This window comes from Monopterus albus, unplaced genomic scaffold, assembly GCF_001952655.1.
Source record: "Monopterus albus unplaced genomic scaffold, M_albus_1.0 scaffold411.1, whole genome shotgun sequence".
NCBI classification, from domain to species: Eukaryota; Metazoa; Chordata; class Actinopteri; order Synbranchiformes; family Synbranchidae; genus Monopterus; species Monopterus albus.
This window is the reverse complement of record NW_018128291.1, coordinates 112,688-132,443: the sequence shown is the minus strand read 5'-3', so window position 1 is coordinate 132,443 and position 19,756 is coordinate 112,688. Positions and strand designations below refer to the sequence as shown.

Here is a 19,756-nt window from a genome sequence, read left to right as displayed (position 1 = left end):
GTCTAGAGAGAAATGTTCATTTTGACTGAGTTTGTAGGTACTGACAGTGTTTTTACCGACGTCTGCGTCGTGAGCTGGATGTATAGGAAATTTTGCCCCTGCTGCTGTAACTTCACTGATGTTCAGTAACAGTGACGTGCTGAGAAATGATGGAGAATTATCATTTACATCTAAGATGATCATTTCAATACGGTACAGCTTTAATGGATTGTTAATAACAGCTTCTACACTGAGGGAACATTTGGGCTCGTCGCCGCAGAGTTCTTCTCGATCTATTCTCTCATTAACATAGAGGACACCAGTCTTCAGATTTACCTCGAAATATTTCCTCTTTGATCCAGCAACGATCTGAAACATGCGAGACTCCAACTCCTGGACATTAATGTTCAAATCCTTAGCGATATTTCCAACAACAGTCCCCAGGTTTACCTCCTCTGAGACGGAGTAAGAGAGCTGTGCAGACACGGTTTCCCAGTAACAATCCAGCAGCGCGAACAAGAGAGATATCCACAAAGAGCTGTGTCTGGTCGGTAAAGGCATAATTCCTTTCACCGAGTTATATCATACAGATACGTTCAGTAATGTTACAAATCAGAGGAATTAAAAGTTAACAGGTTAATACTCTAAACGAATTGAAATTATCACGCGAATATGATCGTTGCATCGTTCTCTTTCACTTCCTCCGTCTCTTTGTTTCAGTCCCCAGGAAAAAATCAGCAGCAGCTCCTTAAACTGGGAGGAGCCCCAAGCCACTTAGAGAAAGTGCACATGTGATGGTCCATGATGTCCTCGTGTGGACACTTGTAAGAACTACGTTTAACATTTAACACTTCAATATTTACATTACCCTTATAGTCTTAAGTGCTCCTTCCACATTTAGCCAACTGTTTTCATATATCAAATAAGAGTCATTTAAAAAAGCACATATCAACATATTCCTACTTTAAACTCGTTGTTTATATCCCAGCTAAAAGCTTTTTTGAGAAATCGACTGAAACGATGACAAGTCAGGTAAAACGTAACATTTGAAAGTATTGAAAATGTTTAGTCTACATTACAGGAAGATTGTTCGGTTATACACGTGCACGCGCTGGAAAACACTTGGACTTTACACATAAGCCATACATAAGACACCAACACTAATAATGATAACGATTAGAGAATATAAGAACAATCATTTTAAGTGCAGAAACATTATTTGTAAAATTAAAAATCTTATTGCCAATAATATCAATCTTTTTTTAACTTAATTTCTACAAACCAGGTTTCTATATATGTTACAGCTGCGCCATTTTTATTTGTCCGAAAGGGGATATTTTTTAAAGTAAGGTTTAGAAAAAAAGACAGGACATGCAGCCTGCACTCAGCAGCAGGATTTTTTTCAACACATCTCTGCAAATCATTAGCAAATAATGATCAAGACAAGCAATCGATGAACATATTGACCATAGACACATGTACCGTAGCCCAAAAAGCTAAAATATTAAAATCAACTTGATTTCTATTTATCTGACACTTTGCAGTCGCCTGCGTGACAAGCTCTTTGAAATCTACTTAAATTAAAACTGCTTTAATCCCCACGTAAGTATAGTATAATAATGATGTCATTATGTTCTTACCTTATCTTTACTGGGTAAAGTCTGAGTCCTAGTAAACGTGTCTCCTCCGTTAATACTGATCAGCTCCGCGTCTACAGGCGGAAACGGTGCGGGGAAAACCACTACGTCACTCTTGAGCGTGTCTGAGCTGAAGCAGACGTCATACTGCTGAGTAGATTTAGAGTAAGACCAGCTCCCGTCAGGGTGGGTGGTGATCATGGGGGCGCTGTACCTGCTGAAACTGCCGTCTGTCCTGTGACATTTGACAGCTATTAAACTGATGAGGCTCAGTAGGAAGATGACTGACACCGACACGATGGCAATCAGCAGGTACAGGTTTAGATCCGAGAAGCTGTCCTCCTTTATGGGTACATGTCTGAACTGAGTCTGGATGTCAGCTGAGCTTTCAACCACCGTGACATCAATAGACACAGTAGCTGACAGGGAGGGTTCTCCGTTATCAGAGACCAGCACCACCAAGGGGTGAGTTTTCAGGTCGTTGTCACTCATCCTCCTCTTAGTCCTGATTTCCCCGGTGCTGGTTCCGATCCGGAAGAGGTTGTTTCCTTTGGGCTCAGAGAGGTGATAAGAAAGCAGCGCATTGTATCCCGAGTCAGCGTCTACAGCCCTGATCTTTGCCACAAAGTATCCCGCTTCAGCAGAATAGGGGATGCTCTCAGTGTTAACGGAGCCGTGCTCAGAATAGGGCGCGAGAATCGAGGGACTGTTGTCATTGTCATCCAGGATGAAAACGTTGACAGTCACGTTGGTGCTGAGCGGAGGAACACCAGAGTCTGTGGCCTGGACTTTAAACTGAAAGGTTTTCATCTGTTCATAGTTAAAAGACTGCAGGCTGACTATGTCTCCTGTCTCTGAGTTGATGTTAATCATTGTAGATAGTGGCAATGAGTTACTGTTACTTTGTAGAAGTGAATATCTCACCTTACCATTTTCATTTAAATCGGTATCTGCTGCAGTCACTGTTTTAATCACTGCTCCTACTGGACTGTTTTCTTTCACATAAACATTAAACAGTGGCTCGGAGAAGCGAGGCATGTTGTCATTGACGTCAGAAACATGAAGAGAAACTATGCTGGTGCTGGAGAGAGGCGGAGTCCCTTCATCAGTTGCTACTATGGTCACGTTGTATTGGGCCTTAGTTTCTCTGTCAAGTGGACCATCCACTACTAATGAATAATAATTTTTATAATTTGTGTCCAATTTAAAGGGGCTCTCATTTACAATTACAGCCTTTACTGCCCCGTTTTTTCCACCATCCTTGTCCAAGACAGAAACAAGTGCAATAGCAGTACCGACATCAGCGTCCTCCGTCACTGTGTGAAGTAGTGACGTCACAGCGATCTCGGGAGCGTTGTCATTTAGGTCCACCACTTCTACCAGCACTTTACAATCAGCAGACATTGGAGGCTGTCCTCTGTCACTGGCCTCTGCATGGATTTCAAACGCAGGGTTTTGTTCATAGTCAATTTGACCTTTAACTAAAATTGCACCTGTTTTTGAATGAATGTCAAATACCTCTAAAACGTGATCCTGGCCTTTACTTCTCAGTGAATACTCTATTTCAGCATTCAAGCCGTCATCTGCGTCTGTTGCATTTAACACTACAATAGTAGTACCCACTGCTAAGTTCTCGTAAATGCGTACCTTGTATAAAGTGGAACTGAAAACAGGTGCGTTGTCGTTATTGTCTAAGACATTTATAATAATTTCAGATGTCCCAGACTTGGGTGGATTTCCGCCGTCGACAGCAGTTACTGTAAGTTTTATAGTAGGTTGTGTTTCTTTGTCTAAAGCTTTCTGAAGCACAAGCTGGGCAGACACACTCTCTCCAGCCCTATGAACGTCTAAAGAAAAGTAATCATTTGTACTCAGCTTGTATGTATTAACGCTGTTCTTGCCAACATCGAGGTCCGACGCTCCGATAAATCCGAATCTCCGTCCTGGCCCAGTACTTTCAGCAATGTTAAGAGACTGCAGTTTCTCAGGGAAATATGGGGCATTATCATTTACATCGACTACATTTACCTCTAAACGATACAGTTTCATGGGATTGTTGATCACGGCTTCTACATTGACTGTGCATTTTGCAGCCTTGACACAAAGCTCCTCACGGTCGATTCTTTCACTGACATAAAGAGCACCCGTTTTCAGATTTACATCGAAATATCTTCTCTTTGATCCACTAACGATCTGAAACGATCGTGCCACCAAATCCTGAACATTAAGGCTTAGATCTTTAGCTAGATTTCCCACAAACGTCCCCGGGTTTACCTCCTCTGACACAGAGTAAGAGAGCTGCCCAGACACCGCTTCGCAGAAACAATCCATAAGAACAACGACTATACAAATAAAAAAATGGCTCCATATCCTCCGCGTCCACATATTGTCATCCAACGTTAACCGAGCATGTACCGTAGTCCCCCGAATTCCGTCATATACGCCAAAACAAAATAGAAGCGCCAGAGTCCAGATTCTTTGCCATTTTAAAGGGAACGAGGCAAATGATCGCCACACAAACCACACACTGCGTCTCTTCGTAACAAAGCCCCGAGAAACATCATCATCCTCTGAATCTGGGAGGAGTCTTTAACAAACAAGGGGGGCATCAAAATGTGATGGTCTACAATGTCCCCGTGTGGTCATCTGAAATAACTACATTCAGCACAAAACCAGGGATAGGTCACCCACATTCCCCTGAACTTTCAAGTCAACATGCAGCCAACAAGAAGTCAGAATTTATAGGACATCAAAACCAATTCCCTTACCGACTGTTTCGCAATTACTACACACGTATAAAACCATGGAAAACGCAATCAAACATGCAAAATAATCACATTTCTCCATTTAAATGAAAGTAATGGAATTGCTCAGAGTTATATTTTCATTTAATGTGGTCAAATCACGCATAAAAATATAAGTAACTTTAAGAAAACTCCAGTGAATATACCGGAGAACTACAGGAAAACACGCTATGATGAACTTTAAGCTTTGCATCTTCCAGCGCGGCTCTTTATTTCAGCACCATGGACAACGACACAAATTGAAGTAGTGCTCTCTGGAGAATAACTGAAAGGACTACTGTCTGTTAAGTACCGGTACACATTATAGACACAACTCGAAAGTTATCACAAAGTAACTTCATTTCACATGTAAAGGAAAACTGAGGGACATTTTCTTAGCTGCAGCTCTTGAAAATAAAAGTGACTTTTTAAATATGTATTGCTTACCTTATCTTTACTGGGTAAAGTCTGAGTCCTAGTAAACGTGTCTCCTCCGTTAATACTGATCAGCTCCGCGTCTACAGGCGGAAACGGTGCGGGGAAAACCACTACGTCACTCTTGAGCGTGTCTGAGCTGAAGCAGACGTCATACTGCTGAGTAGATTTAGAGTAAGACCAGCTCCCGTCAGGGTGGGTGGTGATCATGGGGGCGCTGTACCTGCTGAAACTGCCGTCTGTCCTGTGACATTTCACAGCTATTAAACTGATGAGGCTCAGTAGGAAGATGACTGACACCGACACGATGGCAATCAGCAGGTACAGGTTTAGATCCGAGAAGCTGTCCTCCTTTATGGGTACATGTCTGAACTGAGTCTGGATGTCAGCTGAGCTTTCAACCACCGTGACATCAATAGACACAGTAGCTGACAGGGAGGGTTCTCCGTTATCAGAGACCAGCACCACCAAGGGGTGAGTTTTCAGGTCGTTGTCACTCATCCTCCTCTTAGTCCTGATTTCCCCGGTGCTGGTTCCGATCCGGAAGAGGTTGTTTCCTTTGGGCTCAGAGAGGTGATAAGAAAGCAGCGCATTGTATCCCGAGTCAGCGTCTACAGCCCTGATCTTTGCCACAAAGTATCCCGCTTCAGCAGAATAGGGGATGCTCTCAGTGTTAACGGAGCCGTGCTCAGAATAGGGCGCGAGAATCGAGGGACTGTTGTCATTGTCATCCAGGATGAAAACGTTGACAGTCACGTTGGTGCTGAGCGGAGGAACACCAGAGTCTGTGGCCTGGACTTTAAACTGAAAGGTTTTCATCTGCTCATAGTTAAAAGACTGTAAACTGACTATGTCTCCTGTCTCTGAGTTGATATTAATTACTGTAGATAACGATGATGATTCACTGTTACTTTGTAAAATTGAATAGCTCACCTGGCTGTTCTTGTCATTGTCGGCATCAGTTGCGGTCACGCTTTTAATAACGTCTCCTACTGGACTATTTTCATTCACATAAACATTGATTATGGGTTCCGGGAATAGAGGTGCGTTGTCATTTACATCAGAAACAAATATAGAAACTACAATCGTGCTGGAGAGAGGCGGGGCTCCTTTATCAGTGGCGACAATTGTAACATTATAGTTAGAGACTCGTTCCCTGTCCAGGGCCCCGTCAACTAACAGCGAATAATAATTTTTGTAGTTTGTTTCCAGTTTGAATGGTACCTCATTTTTAATCTGGATTTTCACATCACCATTTTTTCCACCATCCCTATCAAGAACTGACACAAGTGCAACTACGGTGCCGACATTAGCATCTTCTTTTATTGTGTTGTGTAGTGACGTCACTGTAACCTCAGGCGGGTTATCGTTTAGGTCCACCACTTCTACCAGCACTTTACAGTGAGCAGACATCGGAGGCTGACCTCTGTCACTGGCCTCCACACGTATTTCAAAAGCTTTTCTTTCCTCAAAGTCTATATTGCCTTTTACCTTAATTACACCCGTTTGTCTTTCAATTTCAAACATATCAAGTATATGATCTTGATCCTTGCTTCTCAGTGAATACACAATCTCACCGTTTAGGCCCTCGTCTGCATCGCTGGCGTTCACAGATATTACTATTGTGCCCAGTGGCGTGTTTTCGGGAGTTTTTGCCTTGTACAAGGTTTCGCTGAATATAGGAATGTTATCATTAATATCTAAAACATTAACAACGAGCTGTGATGTGCCTGTTTTGGGAGGGTTACCTCCATCCACAGCGGTCAGTGTCATCGTGATCACAGACTGTTTCTCTCGGTCTAAAGCTTTCTGCAGCACTAACTCAGCAGACACACTGTCACCCGCTTTGTGCACTGCTAAAGAGAAATGCTCATTTTGGCTTAATTTGTAAGTACTGACTCCGTTTTTCCCCACATCTGCATCAGTCGCTTCAGATAATGCGAATTTCACTCCTGATAAAGTGCTCTCTGCAATATACAAATGCTGCAGCTTGGTCGTAAATAAAGGGGCATTGTCATTTACATCTAAAATGTCTACGTCAATACGATAAAGCTTCAAAGGGTTATTTATCACGGCTTCTACACTTACTGAGCATTTACGTTCCTCTGCGCAAAGCTCCTCTCTGTCTATTCTTTCACTGACATACAGAACACCAGTCTTTAGATTTACCTCGAAGAATTTTCTCTTTGGTCCAGTAACGATCTGAAACAAACGGGATTCCAAGTCCTGTGAATTGAAGTTTAGATCTTTAGCAATATTTCCGACAGGAGTCCCTGGGTTTACCTCCTCTGAGACGGAATAGGAGAGCTGCCCAGACACCCTTTCCCAGTAACAATCCAGCAGAAACAGCGCAAGATATATCCCGAAATAGCTCCATCTATAAGGCACATACATAATTATGTTCCATATGAATAAAATACAAATATAGTGATCCAATCTCAGCCAGATATTTGAGGCACTATGGGAGATAACAACCGCTTGAGCTTTGAATATTGTTGTGGAATTCTTTCTAGTCCTCCGCCTCCTGTCTCTTTACAACAAAGAGTGAGTAAACGTCCCTGCACCCTGAAAACAGGAGGGGCCTAGTTGTATTAGAGGGTAGCGCTGTTTCTGATGGATCAACAGTGGCTCCACGTGGTAAAACGGGTCAAATGCAGAGAGGAGTGAAAATGTATTGTTATCTCATAAACAGCCATTAGTTCAGACCAGCAACAGTGATAATAATATTTTGCTGCTAAATAACTAAATAAAAACGAGAGAGCAGAAAATTACATTTCAGCACCATGGACAGCAGAGACCTGCTTTGTGTGTCGTGGTGTGTGGTGATTGTGTCCAAACTTTTTTATATATTAAAACATGATTCTCTCTCTCTCTCTCTCTCTCACACTCACTCTCACACACACGCGCACACAGTTGTTTTCATTTCTGGGTGACTTTACATTGACCTTCATTTCCTGGAGATGTACCTTAACCTTAAGCCAAGTCGTCATCCTAAAATTCAGTGATTTACCTGGTTTGGAGCAACATCTGTTCCCCACAAAGAAAGCCAAGTCCCCACAGAGTTACCAATACCAGGCCTGCACACACACTGCATCTCACTAGGCCTCCTTCCCCACAGAGTTACCAATACCAGGCCTGCGCACACTGCATCTCACTAGGCCTCCTTTCACTTCCCTACCCGACTCCTTTCCCATTGATTTAATTCAGTCAATAATTTGCATAATTCTGTATATAACATTAGTAAAGTTAGGTTCAAATCCGGTGAGCTGTCCACCCAGGGCATCTCATGTTCCCAGAAATTGCAATATTCAGCCATTTGTTTGGATATTCTGCTCTGTAGGCATCCAAATATTACCATGGTTCTCTGTATAAAACTGTCAACTATTCTTGCCCAGTAGGTAAGACTTTCAGCTTCCATTTACTCTCTTAATATGTTATCTACTTACCACACACCTTTCCCAATAATAATTACAGTCATATATATTTGCATAAGTACAACAGAAAGCTTTGCACTGTTGAGAAATTGAATAAATAAGCAAGGTATTTTCCTCCCACTCTGCCAACATCAGTCATTGTTCAGTATGAACAGAGGAAGGACAACCAGAGGTGCTGTGGTGTATTTTAGTGTGTCTCCACATTTCCACAGAGACGGTGTGCATAAGCTTATGAACATTGTCTCATGTGTAATCCCAGGATTAAGCACTGGATTCAGGAACTGCTGTCCTATTTCCTTTTTGTAGGAAACATGATTTGATTTGAAAATATTAATAACCACCTCACACTGATCTGCAGTCATCTGTTAACATAATAATAATAAAAGATGCCATATGTGCTCAGGAGAAACTAGTATGTATTCTATAAGAACACAATGTAGAATGCACATTAGGTTATTTGCATACAGGCATGCACACAGGGACCATCTGGCCTATCAGCCCCAGGTAATCCATGATGAAAATCAGTGATTCATATGTTATTTAATGCACCAACCTTACCTTTCTTATAAAATTAACCTGAACCACTGATGATGAAGTTCACTCAGTGCTATAAATAGAATTAATATTTTAAAAGGCACCAGTCCTGTTTTGTGGCCTGCTGACACCTTGTTTTTTAGGCCTACAGAACAAGCCATTTAAATGTAATATCCACAGCTGTACTAACAATCATACCTTTGCAAGAAGTTATAAACAAAGCTACAGTTGTATCTAGATTGACAATCCATAAGCATAGTCCACATGCAGTCTGTGGATAATATCACTGAATCTAACCAGAGGGCAGAGTCAGGGTCTATTACTGAGCATGTTCACTTGGCCATGTGGAGAAAATCCTGACTGTCATGCAGATATAAAAGAACCTCAACACACAGAGCTTCTTTTTCCAGTGCTAGATACAGCTGTTTTAGGAACCATCTGCCGAAGGTCAGTTAATAACTTAACTTCCCTGTAGACCCTAATCCAGAACACTAAATGGTAACTTGCACATACACATGTAGATGCATGTGTGTTTTTTTACTGATAAGACTGTAGTTGATTAACCAATTCCTCATAAAGACAGTATTTCAGTTTTATTTACAAACTCTTTGTGCATTTATTAAAGTCACATTTCCTCAAGGTATGATAATTGATTTTACTGAATAATTTATAGTGAATTCATGGTGGTTAGAAAAATACACAATATTTTCTCCCTGAACACAGGGAGCTGTGAATAATACAGATGTGTGTGCCTGTGAAGCTGCTTCTGTGTGAGTGATTACATATCATGTAATGAAGTTAAAGGAGAAAGCACAGAGCACTGAGAACAGAGCGATCAAAGGGAGGTGAGAGCGGTAGGTGAGAGGAGGGGGCGGCATGGGCGGAAGCAGTCGGCAGCAGTGTTATAGTTGTTCTCACTGTATTATTAAAGGGGTTCCACCACATATAGTCAGTGGATTAGCTTCTGTATCTCCTCCACAGTTATGAATACATGCTAGTCCTTTGCATAGGCATCAGTGTGCATGTGCTAGTGAGCCAGTGTGTGTGTTATAAGGGTGTGTACTGTACTCATCAACTGTGTGAGGAGATGGGGGAAGGGTGCTATCTGAACATGCTCCAAGGAGAGTCCTTTCTCCTTCTGCATAGCTCTCTCGTTTCCATAGCAACACCATCTCAGACGTAGACATAAGGCATGCATATGCGCACGCACACACACACACACACACACACACAGACACACACACACACTAATGCAGGAGCCTGTGGGTTTATTCTTAAAGAGGCATGAGAGAGTATACAAAGTGATACACTGGATTTCCTACCCACCTTCACATTTTTACTTATTTTTACTCTCTTCTGTTTCATTTACCCCTTTTATCTCTCTCAACACATCAGGTCAGATCATAGTGACAGGCCCAAAACAAAGGCACAAACTCAGCCAAGCAAACACAAACCACACTCCTGTGCCACTCCTATACCAGACCAGGCTGTGCAGGGTTGCAGTTGGGCTGCTCATGCATTGGTAATGCAGTGCTGCAGCAGCATATTTACTATGACAGATCCATTTTAGCAGCAGTGCCTGCTTCTCTTCCACCCCCACGTCCCACAGAGAGCCTGACCTTTGTTTTCAGCCTTGCCCAACCCACTGTACCCTCTCTGGGGGCCACTCCCACTTCTGCAGTCCACACAATACATCCTACCTCATGTGATGAGATACTGATGACCTTGTCCTGTTTTTGGGTGGAGTAGAGCTTATCACAACACAAGGGGGCAACCTACTCCTTGTGTGTCTTTCTTTTTTTACTGTCTCTCTCCTAGTGCTCTCTGAAGTATATTTAGATTGATTTCTTCACACACACTCTCTGTCTACCGAGGTGCTTAAACCTAATTCACTGATCCACATTCTCTACTGATTTGCTGATAAACAGCTGTGGCTCATACAGCACTTGATTTTAGTAACAGTGTGACTAGAACCACACTCAAATGCAATTCTCTAATAGAGGCATGAACAGATATGGCTAGCATAATGCAATAAAAACAGATCATAGGGAAGTGAAATTGCAAAATAGAGACCTTAAAGAAGTAAAATGTGAGAAAGGAAGGCACAATTTAATGGCAATTAGAACAGCGAGAGAGAAAGACGAATGTACTTGATTTTCCACAATGGAATATTTATTCTATCTTGTTATATACATGAAGATTTTTTCATGTTATATACATGAAGAATATTTGTTCTGTTATTTAAATGAGGATCCCCAGCCAGGCAATCCCACAAATAGCTCCCTATAGGGGATGCTATCCATTTAACTGATGGTTAGACTCACACTTGTATGCACACAAAATTAAATGTATCATCCATACATCATCTGTGAAATATAAATGGAGTGATATGGAGGAGGGGGGGATCACTCCCAGTATTTTAATCCAATTGCTACTTAATAATTTATTTCCAAATCTGCACTCGCCTCCCTTGGTTTTTAGAGTAAGTGGGACAGGGGCGGGTCCAGGCGAAACATGAGCCGGAACAAGATGAAAACCAGGACACAGCAATATGGAGCAAACACACACACACACACACACACACACCCTTGAGTTAGAACAAGAGACACAATAACACAGTGTTCACTCATTTGGAAAGAAATGGCACAATGCCCAAAAATCACATAATCTACTGTGAAACAACAAGCAGGAGAAACAGCATGTCCTTGTTGCCGATGTGACTGATCCATTTGATGGTGTCATGAGCTGTTGCTGCAGGATTGGGATGAAAAATTTAGATTTTAACGTTGTGCATGTTCTACATACCCAAGTGGTTTTGAAGCATTTTCTATACAATACTGTGTCTGATTCTTTTCAACTTTACAGCTACTTCTATACTTGTTTCCATTTAATATATGGATAGTCGAAAACTGTGTCAGTTTACAGATGATTAGCAGTGTCAAAGCAAACACATCCTCATCCGTATTGGAGAAATGCTATCACAATTTCACTAATAACTCAAAGTCAATAAAGTGTGTTATTGAACCTGCTACAATGAATCTGTAGCACTTAGTAGTGAAGATCTGCACAACATGGATTGCAGCATGTGTTTCTGTGTGTAAGGAAGGTGTGAGAGCGAGAAATAGGGTGGGAGTGAAACAGTTACAATGTGTGTCTGTGCAGTTTCATTCATATGTATTTTATCATAGATCAGTAATAATGTCTCGTGTGTCTCACTCTATGAAAAACTAACCTGGTGAACACAAAGTGGATTCTGTGATAGCACACCGCCATGGCTCTCTTTGCAACAAGAGGCCATAAATTAAAACAGTCAGTAAAACAGGATGCACAAGAAGCTTTGCAACAGTGAAGGTAGAAATCTGATTGGTCTGCTAGAATCAACGTGACTGTAATGGATACTCTTATTGGACACAGCCAGTGTCCGATACATCTCTGCTTTTACAGGGAGCACCCGTCATTGACTCACTGTCTCTCCCCTCTTGTATCCATGGCGACGCAGATGCAGCCCGTGTCAGTGCCACTCCCTGCACCCCTCTTTATGAACACTCAGTATGCCAAGGATATTTATCTTTCTCTAATCACAACCATGCAAACACAAATGAGATTACAAATATGAACTAGATTCCACTAACATGCTTATGTTTTTTATATTGTGCACATTCATCCATTTAATATAAAAGAGGACACACACTCATTCACTGTGCATACACACACACTCTATCTCTCATAGGTCTCTGTCTTTCACTTACACACAGAAAGAGTCTCAACCAAACAATATTTGCAGGATTAAAAACATATCTTTATAGTCAGGCATAAATAACCTGGATTTGGATAAGAGGGCACAGACTCTATTTGGCTCAAAGCAGACAGAGTGGAAAACAGGGTAGGACCCTCTATCTGTGTATCAGTACTGATGCAGAAACCGGATAACAGCACCAGTCAATGCACTACCACATACAGTGGCAAAAACTGAATGTATTGACACACAGACACACATACAGCACAAATGAAGTGGCAAGTCATTTCCACTTTTTGCCATCAGAGGGAGCCTATTCACCCATGTCTTTGTTGTCTACACATGAACAGACAGACTGATGTTTGAGGCGGGCCTGGCCATAAAGCTTTTTATTATATTAACAGACTCACACACTTGTATCAGTGGTACAGATACACCAGCAGCCTTGGTGTCTGCCACACACTTCATCTGCCTGCGGAAATTAAAATGTCAGCTTTCCCAGATGGGAACGGCGGTGTGGATGTATCTAACAATACCTGCACCAGCCTGATTCATATCAAAACAAAGAGGTAAAGACAGAGAGATAACTCCATCAGCCACGACTGAAGATTACACTGAATCTATTTGATGATGCACTTGCTGCAGTTTAAATCAGTTTCATGGGTGGGGCTGGGGACTAGCAGCAACTCTAAAATGTAGTTTATCAATATTTTGTTATCTCATTTATGTTTTCCATGCATAAGCACATTATACTCATATATGTCAATGCTGCATTCTGTAATGTCTCTTCTTCTTCTTTCTAATTAGTCATGCAATACTGAATATACAGCAGGCAGTGCTCTATGTGGAGTGTAGTGCAGGTGCAGGCCTGCTGTGCTAGGGCTTGGCCCATTTCCTAAAAAAAGAAACAAAAAGTCTTAATAATAGAGGAGAGTGCTGGTCTGCAGAGAGGCTGATGCTAGAAACGACTGGTCTTGTGAGGCTGCTCCACTTTCCACAGAAAATGAAGATAACTATTTATAAAATAATGACTTTCCTACCATTCATCTAGGCTTGGGCTCAGTCACTGTCATTCTGAGAACAGTAAACACCGTCTTTAACTATCATCAGTTTCTTATACTGTAGTGATGAAACATTGTAAGTACAACATGAATTAGCATTTTATCTTGTATGCGTGTGGGACTATATGTTGGTTGGTGTGTGTGTGTGTGTAGGTGTAATAGAGAGATGGGTAGGGGAGCATCCACTCAGTTGGCAGCTCAGTAACTACACTGGGCTGAAACTGATGCACACTGATTTAACAACCCTGCAGTCAATGCCACCTTTATGATGTTCAGTTTTTTATGGCATAACTTCATCTTTTTTCTGTGTTTTTGAGGTTCTATTGAACTGTATAATGTTTTTCTTAAAGGTGTTCTGAATATTCTGCCCACCTTATCTGATTAAATATTAGAAACACCTCTCAATATAATGCAGTGCAAGTCAACAGAGCCACAAACTGCAGGCTCTAAAGGCCTAAGGTTGAACCAACAACCCTCTCACTGGGCTTAATATTTTCTTAGAATGTGTGGCCACTAACAGTCAATGATACAACAAACAGATAAGACCACAAATTGATTTAAGAGGCAACACAATTATAAAAAAAAGTCACATCACAGAAAGTGGGTTTTAAGCACATGACTTTAACAGCACTAATGACACAGTGACAGTAAATGTTCAGTTATCACAGACAAGGTCGATGTAAATTCATAACAATAATCACAATAGCACACCAAGTAAGAAATGAAAATCAGCCTGGCCATTAGTGTAGATTGTAGAATTTAAGGGCGAGTGACATCCTAACTCACTCTGTGTGCTGCTGCCTTTCAAAGCTGCTCTTCATGGCATCATTGTAATGACTCCACCTAATTGTATTAGTGGAGCAACATAGTAAAATTAGCACTTCATACACTTTACAGAAGCTTAATCCAGAACAAGTGGGAATACTAACAGCAGTGACAGAGTGGAAAGAATGCGCTGACAGGGATTTGCTATTTTAAACACCTGAAGGAACAGGGATAATGTTGTGTGATTTTTAAAGCATCTGGCGCAACTAATAATTACTTTTCATACAATACATGGTTTCAGAAAAGTAATATTTACTGCAGAGTTACATTACACTCTACAGGAATGTACTGTATACATATATACTGTCCTCTGTTTTTACTGATATTTCATCCATTATATACTGGTTTCATAAGAAGCATCATCGGCACAGCATAATACTCCTCAGTTAGAGGACGAAGCAAAGTCAATCAGGATTAAGATGAATGTTAGGGAGTAAACAAGGGCTTTGGAAACAATTATACTCCAGTCTTATCGCAAAGACCCCAATTAGTAGTCTGTAAACAAGCAGATAAAAACCCTCATCATTTTGATAATCCTGTTTTTGTTAAATTCTTTTGCTGTTTTTGCTTCACTTTGCTCTTCACATTAAGCAAATTCATCCCTTATTTTCTGTAATGTGATGTATAAATGAACTAGCCCAGTATCTACAGAAGTTGAATTGGATTTGATGTGCATGAACTATTCAGTTCAGTGCATCATGTGATACCTGATTTGCTGTTTAACTCACTGATACCTAAACACAGCAGAATATCATGTGACACATCAACAGGGATGCACTGAGACCTGGGCTGTATATGAGTGTCACGTACAAAGAAAACGATTGCAATGAAAATTACATCACAGTTTTATGTTGTTGCAAATTCAGATCCCATAAGTCAAAGAAATGCATTCATTCATGCAGTTAAGAGTGTTAGAGGAAGAGAGCTGAACACCTGAGGAAAATACAATGGAGAGACAGAGTGTCATTGTCTGGTTATAAGAAGAACTGAATATATTTATTCTCAGGCCTGGGAGAATTCCTTCACAAACACATTGCTCTAGAAAGCTCAAAGTACAAATGACCACACTTCATCTTTTATAGTTCAGGCAGAGAAAAACAGTCTCATCCGTGGCATCATTTACAAGAACTTTCCCAACCTTAGATTTTTACTTATTAATTTTTTTTTGACAAAAACAATCACCTTATTTATAATACATGTCATGTAACTAGCTACGAAAATGGAAAAACATATACATCTTCACCTTTCAGCTCCCCTCACTCCTGCCACACCCTATCATACCACATCAAGCCAAGACCTTTAATATTGTGAAAAAAACCATTTGGACATCGACTGGTTCCATATTTACTTTTACAGAGTTCACATTTCCCATGGCCCAAATCATGAGTGAGTGGTATACAGTGCTGTACATCAGGTCCTGAATGTGAGTGTATGACTAAAACGCAAGTTTAAAACAAAGGCAGTGTCTGAAAGATTAGATGCTTAATATAAATAATTTTTGGAAAATATAACAAAAAAGATACAAAGACAACTATAAGGTTCTGTCTTGACTTTAAAATATAAATAAAACACTAACTATTTATCTATGGGACTATGCAATGTGGCACAATGCAACTGTTTCAGTAGGAATAGCAATATTCTTTATTTTTGCAGGCACATGCATGACAGACTAGAGGAATAACATTAGGCCCAAGGCTCTACTCTAGGAACCACAGAGCTCATCTTTCAATCAGACAAGATGAGATGACTATTAATAAAGATATACATTTTGAAAACATTACTGAATATATAACCATGCCTTGTATGTCTGATATGTGTAGCATAGCACAGACCTAGTAGTGACTCACTATGCAAGTAAAGTCAGTTCAGCAGCAGCTGAAGCAGTTCCTCTGGGTTCATATATACATACACAAAAGCCAGACTATGGTGTGATAGCACTCTGCTTCTCCCTACTTCTGCCTCAGTCATGTGGCTGAGAGAAGGAGAATGATGCTCTGATGTATTCAGCTCTTTTCACAGCTCCAGTTTGTGACAGAGTGGAGGTACTGTTGATAGGAGAGGCTGTCTCTCTGGCCAAAAGGAGAGAGGAGAAAGAAAGGTGCATGATGGAGTGGACTTATGGACAAAGCTATGCATCCAAATAGCATTTAGCAACCAAGCTAAGAATAACAAACTGAACTGAAATATAGCAGTGAGAAAGAAGGCAGGAGAGAATGAACCAGTCTCCAAAAAGATGTCAGCCATTTTCTGTCAACTTGCAGTTACATGGAGAGACAGGAGGGGGCACAAGGGAGAATGCAAACCAAAGGAAATCAAGATGCGTAGGAGGAGGAGAGGGATAAAAAAAAAATCACAGAAAGAGAGTCTTTGTGCAAGGATGATAATGACAAATATTTGAAAATAAATACATGGGCTGAAGTAAAAATCAAGCACAGAAAAGGGGAGTGAGAGATAGCATATGAGGCTGGATAAAAATGGGTGATAACAAGAACAAAGGGCAGGGGAAGAGGGAGAGAGAGCCAGTCAGTGGGAGGAGAAAGTGGGATACGAGTCAGGCTTACAGGCATTAGCACTCATCTTCCACACCCATGTCCCATTGTTTTATTCATTCTCTGTACCCACTAGATAAGATGGCGGGAAACACGGCCAGATACTTAGGGTTCGACACACATACAAAACTGTGTGTGTTTACAGGTCACCACATGGCACAATTTCCCTTATATCAAGACAAAATAATACTAGTGTTAACCCTAAATGCCCAAGTTCCAGATTTAATTTTTCATGACAGATGGTTTGTTTAAAAATAAACAGCTTTGCAAAATGCAAAGCTACATGTGGGATGTGATGACTCACTCACTGTACAACACAGCTCCCTTGTTCACACCCACAAAGATGACCAGAAGGAGCCAAGTGACGTTTAGATCATTTTAAAAACAAGAAGAAAACCGTTACAGTGTTTCAGGGTGTAGCTTAAATCTGTGTTAAAAACAAGCTTTCTCTCTATCGTCATAATCATATTGATGTCATGTGATCACACATGTCAGCACATTGTCTCCATGTACAGCTCTGAGACCACAGATCAATACACAGTCTCAAAGTCAGACGTGTCTGAGTTGATCTAATTGTGTTTTTAATGCCATTGGAATTCAGTAGATTGTTCTTTAGAGGACCATGCAATTATTGAACCAAAGTTATAGCATAAAAACCAACATATCCAATGTTTTTTTTTTCTTTTACCTGACAGTGTCAGTCTACTCTGTGCTTGACATTATCACCATTAGCTCCCACAGACAAGTTCTGTCCAGTTGGACTGGACCACTCAATGAACACAAGACATAGTTAATTAAGCCTACCAGAAATGTAAATACAGAGTAGTTTCCATGTTTTTTTCAGGCAGTTTAGTTGCAGGTAAAGCTAACAGATATTATAGAGCCAGTGGTTGTTAAGGTAGACAGCTTCAAATCCAGCCAAGACAAGTCAGCAGTATTGTTTTGCAGGTGCATCATCCAGTAGCATACATAAAGTTTAGCTTTATAGCTTTGAATACCCAAACAAAATAAATTCATAGAAATAAAGGTATACTTTATATAAGCAAGGCTAGGAAATTACCCAGGATGCTTAGTGGGGGCACTAGGCAGGGGCAAATAGCCACAGGGGAAAGAAGAGCCTTGCAGCTAGAGACTGGATCCCTCTGACAGCCAACATCTGATCTCATCCCTGCATGGCCGCAATTAAGAAGATGTGTGTATGGCAGTTGTAGCTGTATAACCCCATCTACCCCACTGTGAGCAGTGCAAGGATACTGGTGTAAGGGGGCAATCCTCTTAACAAAGCAGAATCCAACTCGGGATTTTCCCTGACCCATTCATACATTCTTCTAAAGATAGTTTTAGATTTAATCCTCTGGATACAGAACTTCACCGGGCAGTTTGCAACAGGGTGCACTCAAAGCTGGTTTTCAACCAACTGTGTCTTCATTAGATTTTCACCTAATGCTGTCTTGCATGTGGCCTTGCGCTGACCCCTCTGTCAGTTCAGTCCTCCAAGCATGCAGGGATGGCCTAAGCATAGCAGCAGATGTTGTGTCTGTATGAGTACTGATGCCAACCATAGCAGTGCAGACCTACATTTGTTCTGATCTCTGTTGAATCAGGAAAAAAAAAAACTATTTAGACACAGGGCTAACTGCACTTAACATCTCTATCAAGCTATTATTACATGACATAGATATACTATAGCTAGAGCTACTGTTATTGTATTAATATTAGTTTTGCTGATAACCTATTACATTGTTAACAGATCAGTTTATTAAAAAAAAGTAATATAACCCATCAGCACAATGCAGCACTTAGATCTAAGCTCATTTCATCCAGTATGGATTTAAACTGAAACATTAAGATAGTGTGTGCCTGTGTTTTTCATTAGGACAATGTTGTTAATACTCATAGAAGTTGACCCAGCTAATGCCCTGTAGAAAGGCCTTGGTGCCTTGATTCAGGTGCAGTGGAGTGTTCTAAAATGAGAGTGGCAAAGTCCAACTAAAGGTCTCATCCACACAGCCATGAGTCAATAGACTGAGACATACAATAACTGGGGGCTTATATAACCCAGAGAAGAAAGGTCAGACCTACTCACACAGTACCAGGCATGAACAAGGTCGAAGTGAGACAGAAAAGACATTTTATAGATTATTAAAAATGTTACCTATTTATCTTTATTATGTGTTATAATACACAGGTCAGACTTGTTGGACAAGCTCATAGATAAAAATGGTATGTCACATTATCGTAAAAGAGTCAGGTTTGACCCATATACTAAAGTGTAGTGACTATCCTGGGCCAGTTCATATCAAAGCCACACATGGCTCTGAACCAGTCTCATCATGTTCTAGGACAAATGACTAGGGTGAAAGGTGCTGTGCCAGGGAGTCTTTGCCCACAGTGTGCAGTAGCTTGCAAAGACGTTTTTGGCTCACTGACTCTGATTTGCTATTTTAGAGGCAACAGTTAAATCAGTTAAATCTAAATGTCAAGTATTTAATAGTTAATTTAATAACATTGTCAAATAGCTGTATTGGCATAATGTGCTGTGGGGTATTTGATTGAATCATTTTGTGTCACAAATTAGACTCAAAGTTAGAAGCAAAATCTAAATGCTGTAGACATTAACTGTGAGTCTGACTTGATATAGAGAAGAGACATTTCACTTTTGCGTCCATTGCTTCACAGGCCACCTCATGTTCATAATAGAGCACTATACAGAGGAGTGTTATCACTTTACTGATCAAACATGCTGCCAGCTGCACTGCAGCAGTGCCTGTGCCAGCTGTCAT

At 40.8% G+C, this 19,756-nt stretch overlaps 2 protein-coding genes across 8 annotated transcripts in view; both read right to left on the bottom strand.

Annotated features, from left to right (window-relative positions):
* LOC109951828 (protocadherin alpha-8-like) overlaps positions 1–7,370 on the bottom strand; it is a 9,201-nt gene extending 1,831 nt beyond the window's left edge. Inside the window, exons 1-2 of one of the 3 annotated variants that reach the window (XM_020586537.1) lie at positions 4,847–7,370; positions 1,593–1,619 (exon numbers count right to left, since the gene is read on the bottom strand). In XM_020586537.1, coding sequence (XP_020442193.1) covers positions 1,608–1,619; positions 4,847–7,228 — 2,394 coding nt within the window. In that variant the 5' untranslated portion in view covers positions 7,229–7,370 and the 3' untranslated portion in view covers positions 1,593–1,607. Of the gene's footprint in view, positions 1–1,592; positions 1,620–2,342; positions 4,172–4,846 lie in introns of those variants that run through there. The other 2 variants (XM_020586539.1, XM_020586538.1) reach the window with 2 other exon arrangements.
* A 6,836-nt stretch (positions 7,371–14,206) lies between these two features.
* Positions 14,207–19,756, bottom strand: part of LOC109951825 (protocadherin alpha-3-like) — a 23,302-nt gene continuing 17,752 nt past the window's right edge. For 4 of the 5 annotated variants that reach the window (XM_020586533.1, XM_020586534.1, XM_020586535.1 and 1 more), the window contains exon 2: positions 14,207–16,493. In XM_020586533.1, coding sequence (XP_020442189.1) covers positions 16,428–16,493 — 66 coding nt within the window. In that variant the 3' untranslated portion in view covers positions 14,207–16,427. The remainder of the gene's footprint in view (positions 16,494–19,756) is intronic. The other variant, XM_020586532.1, reaches the window with a different exon arrangement.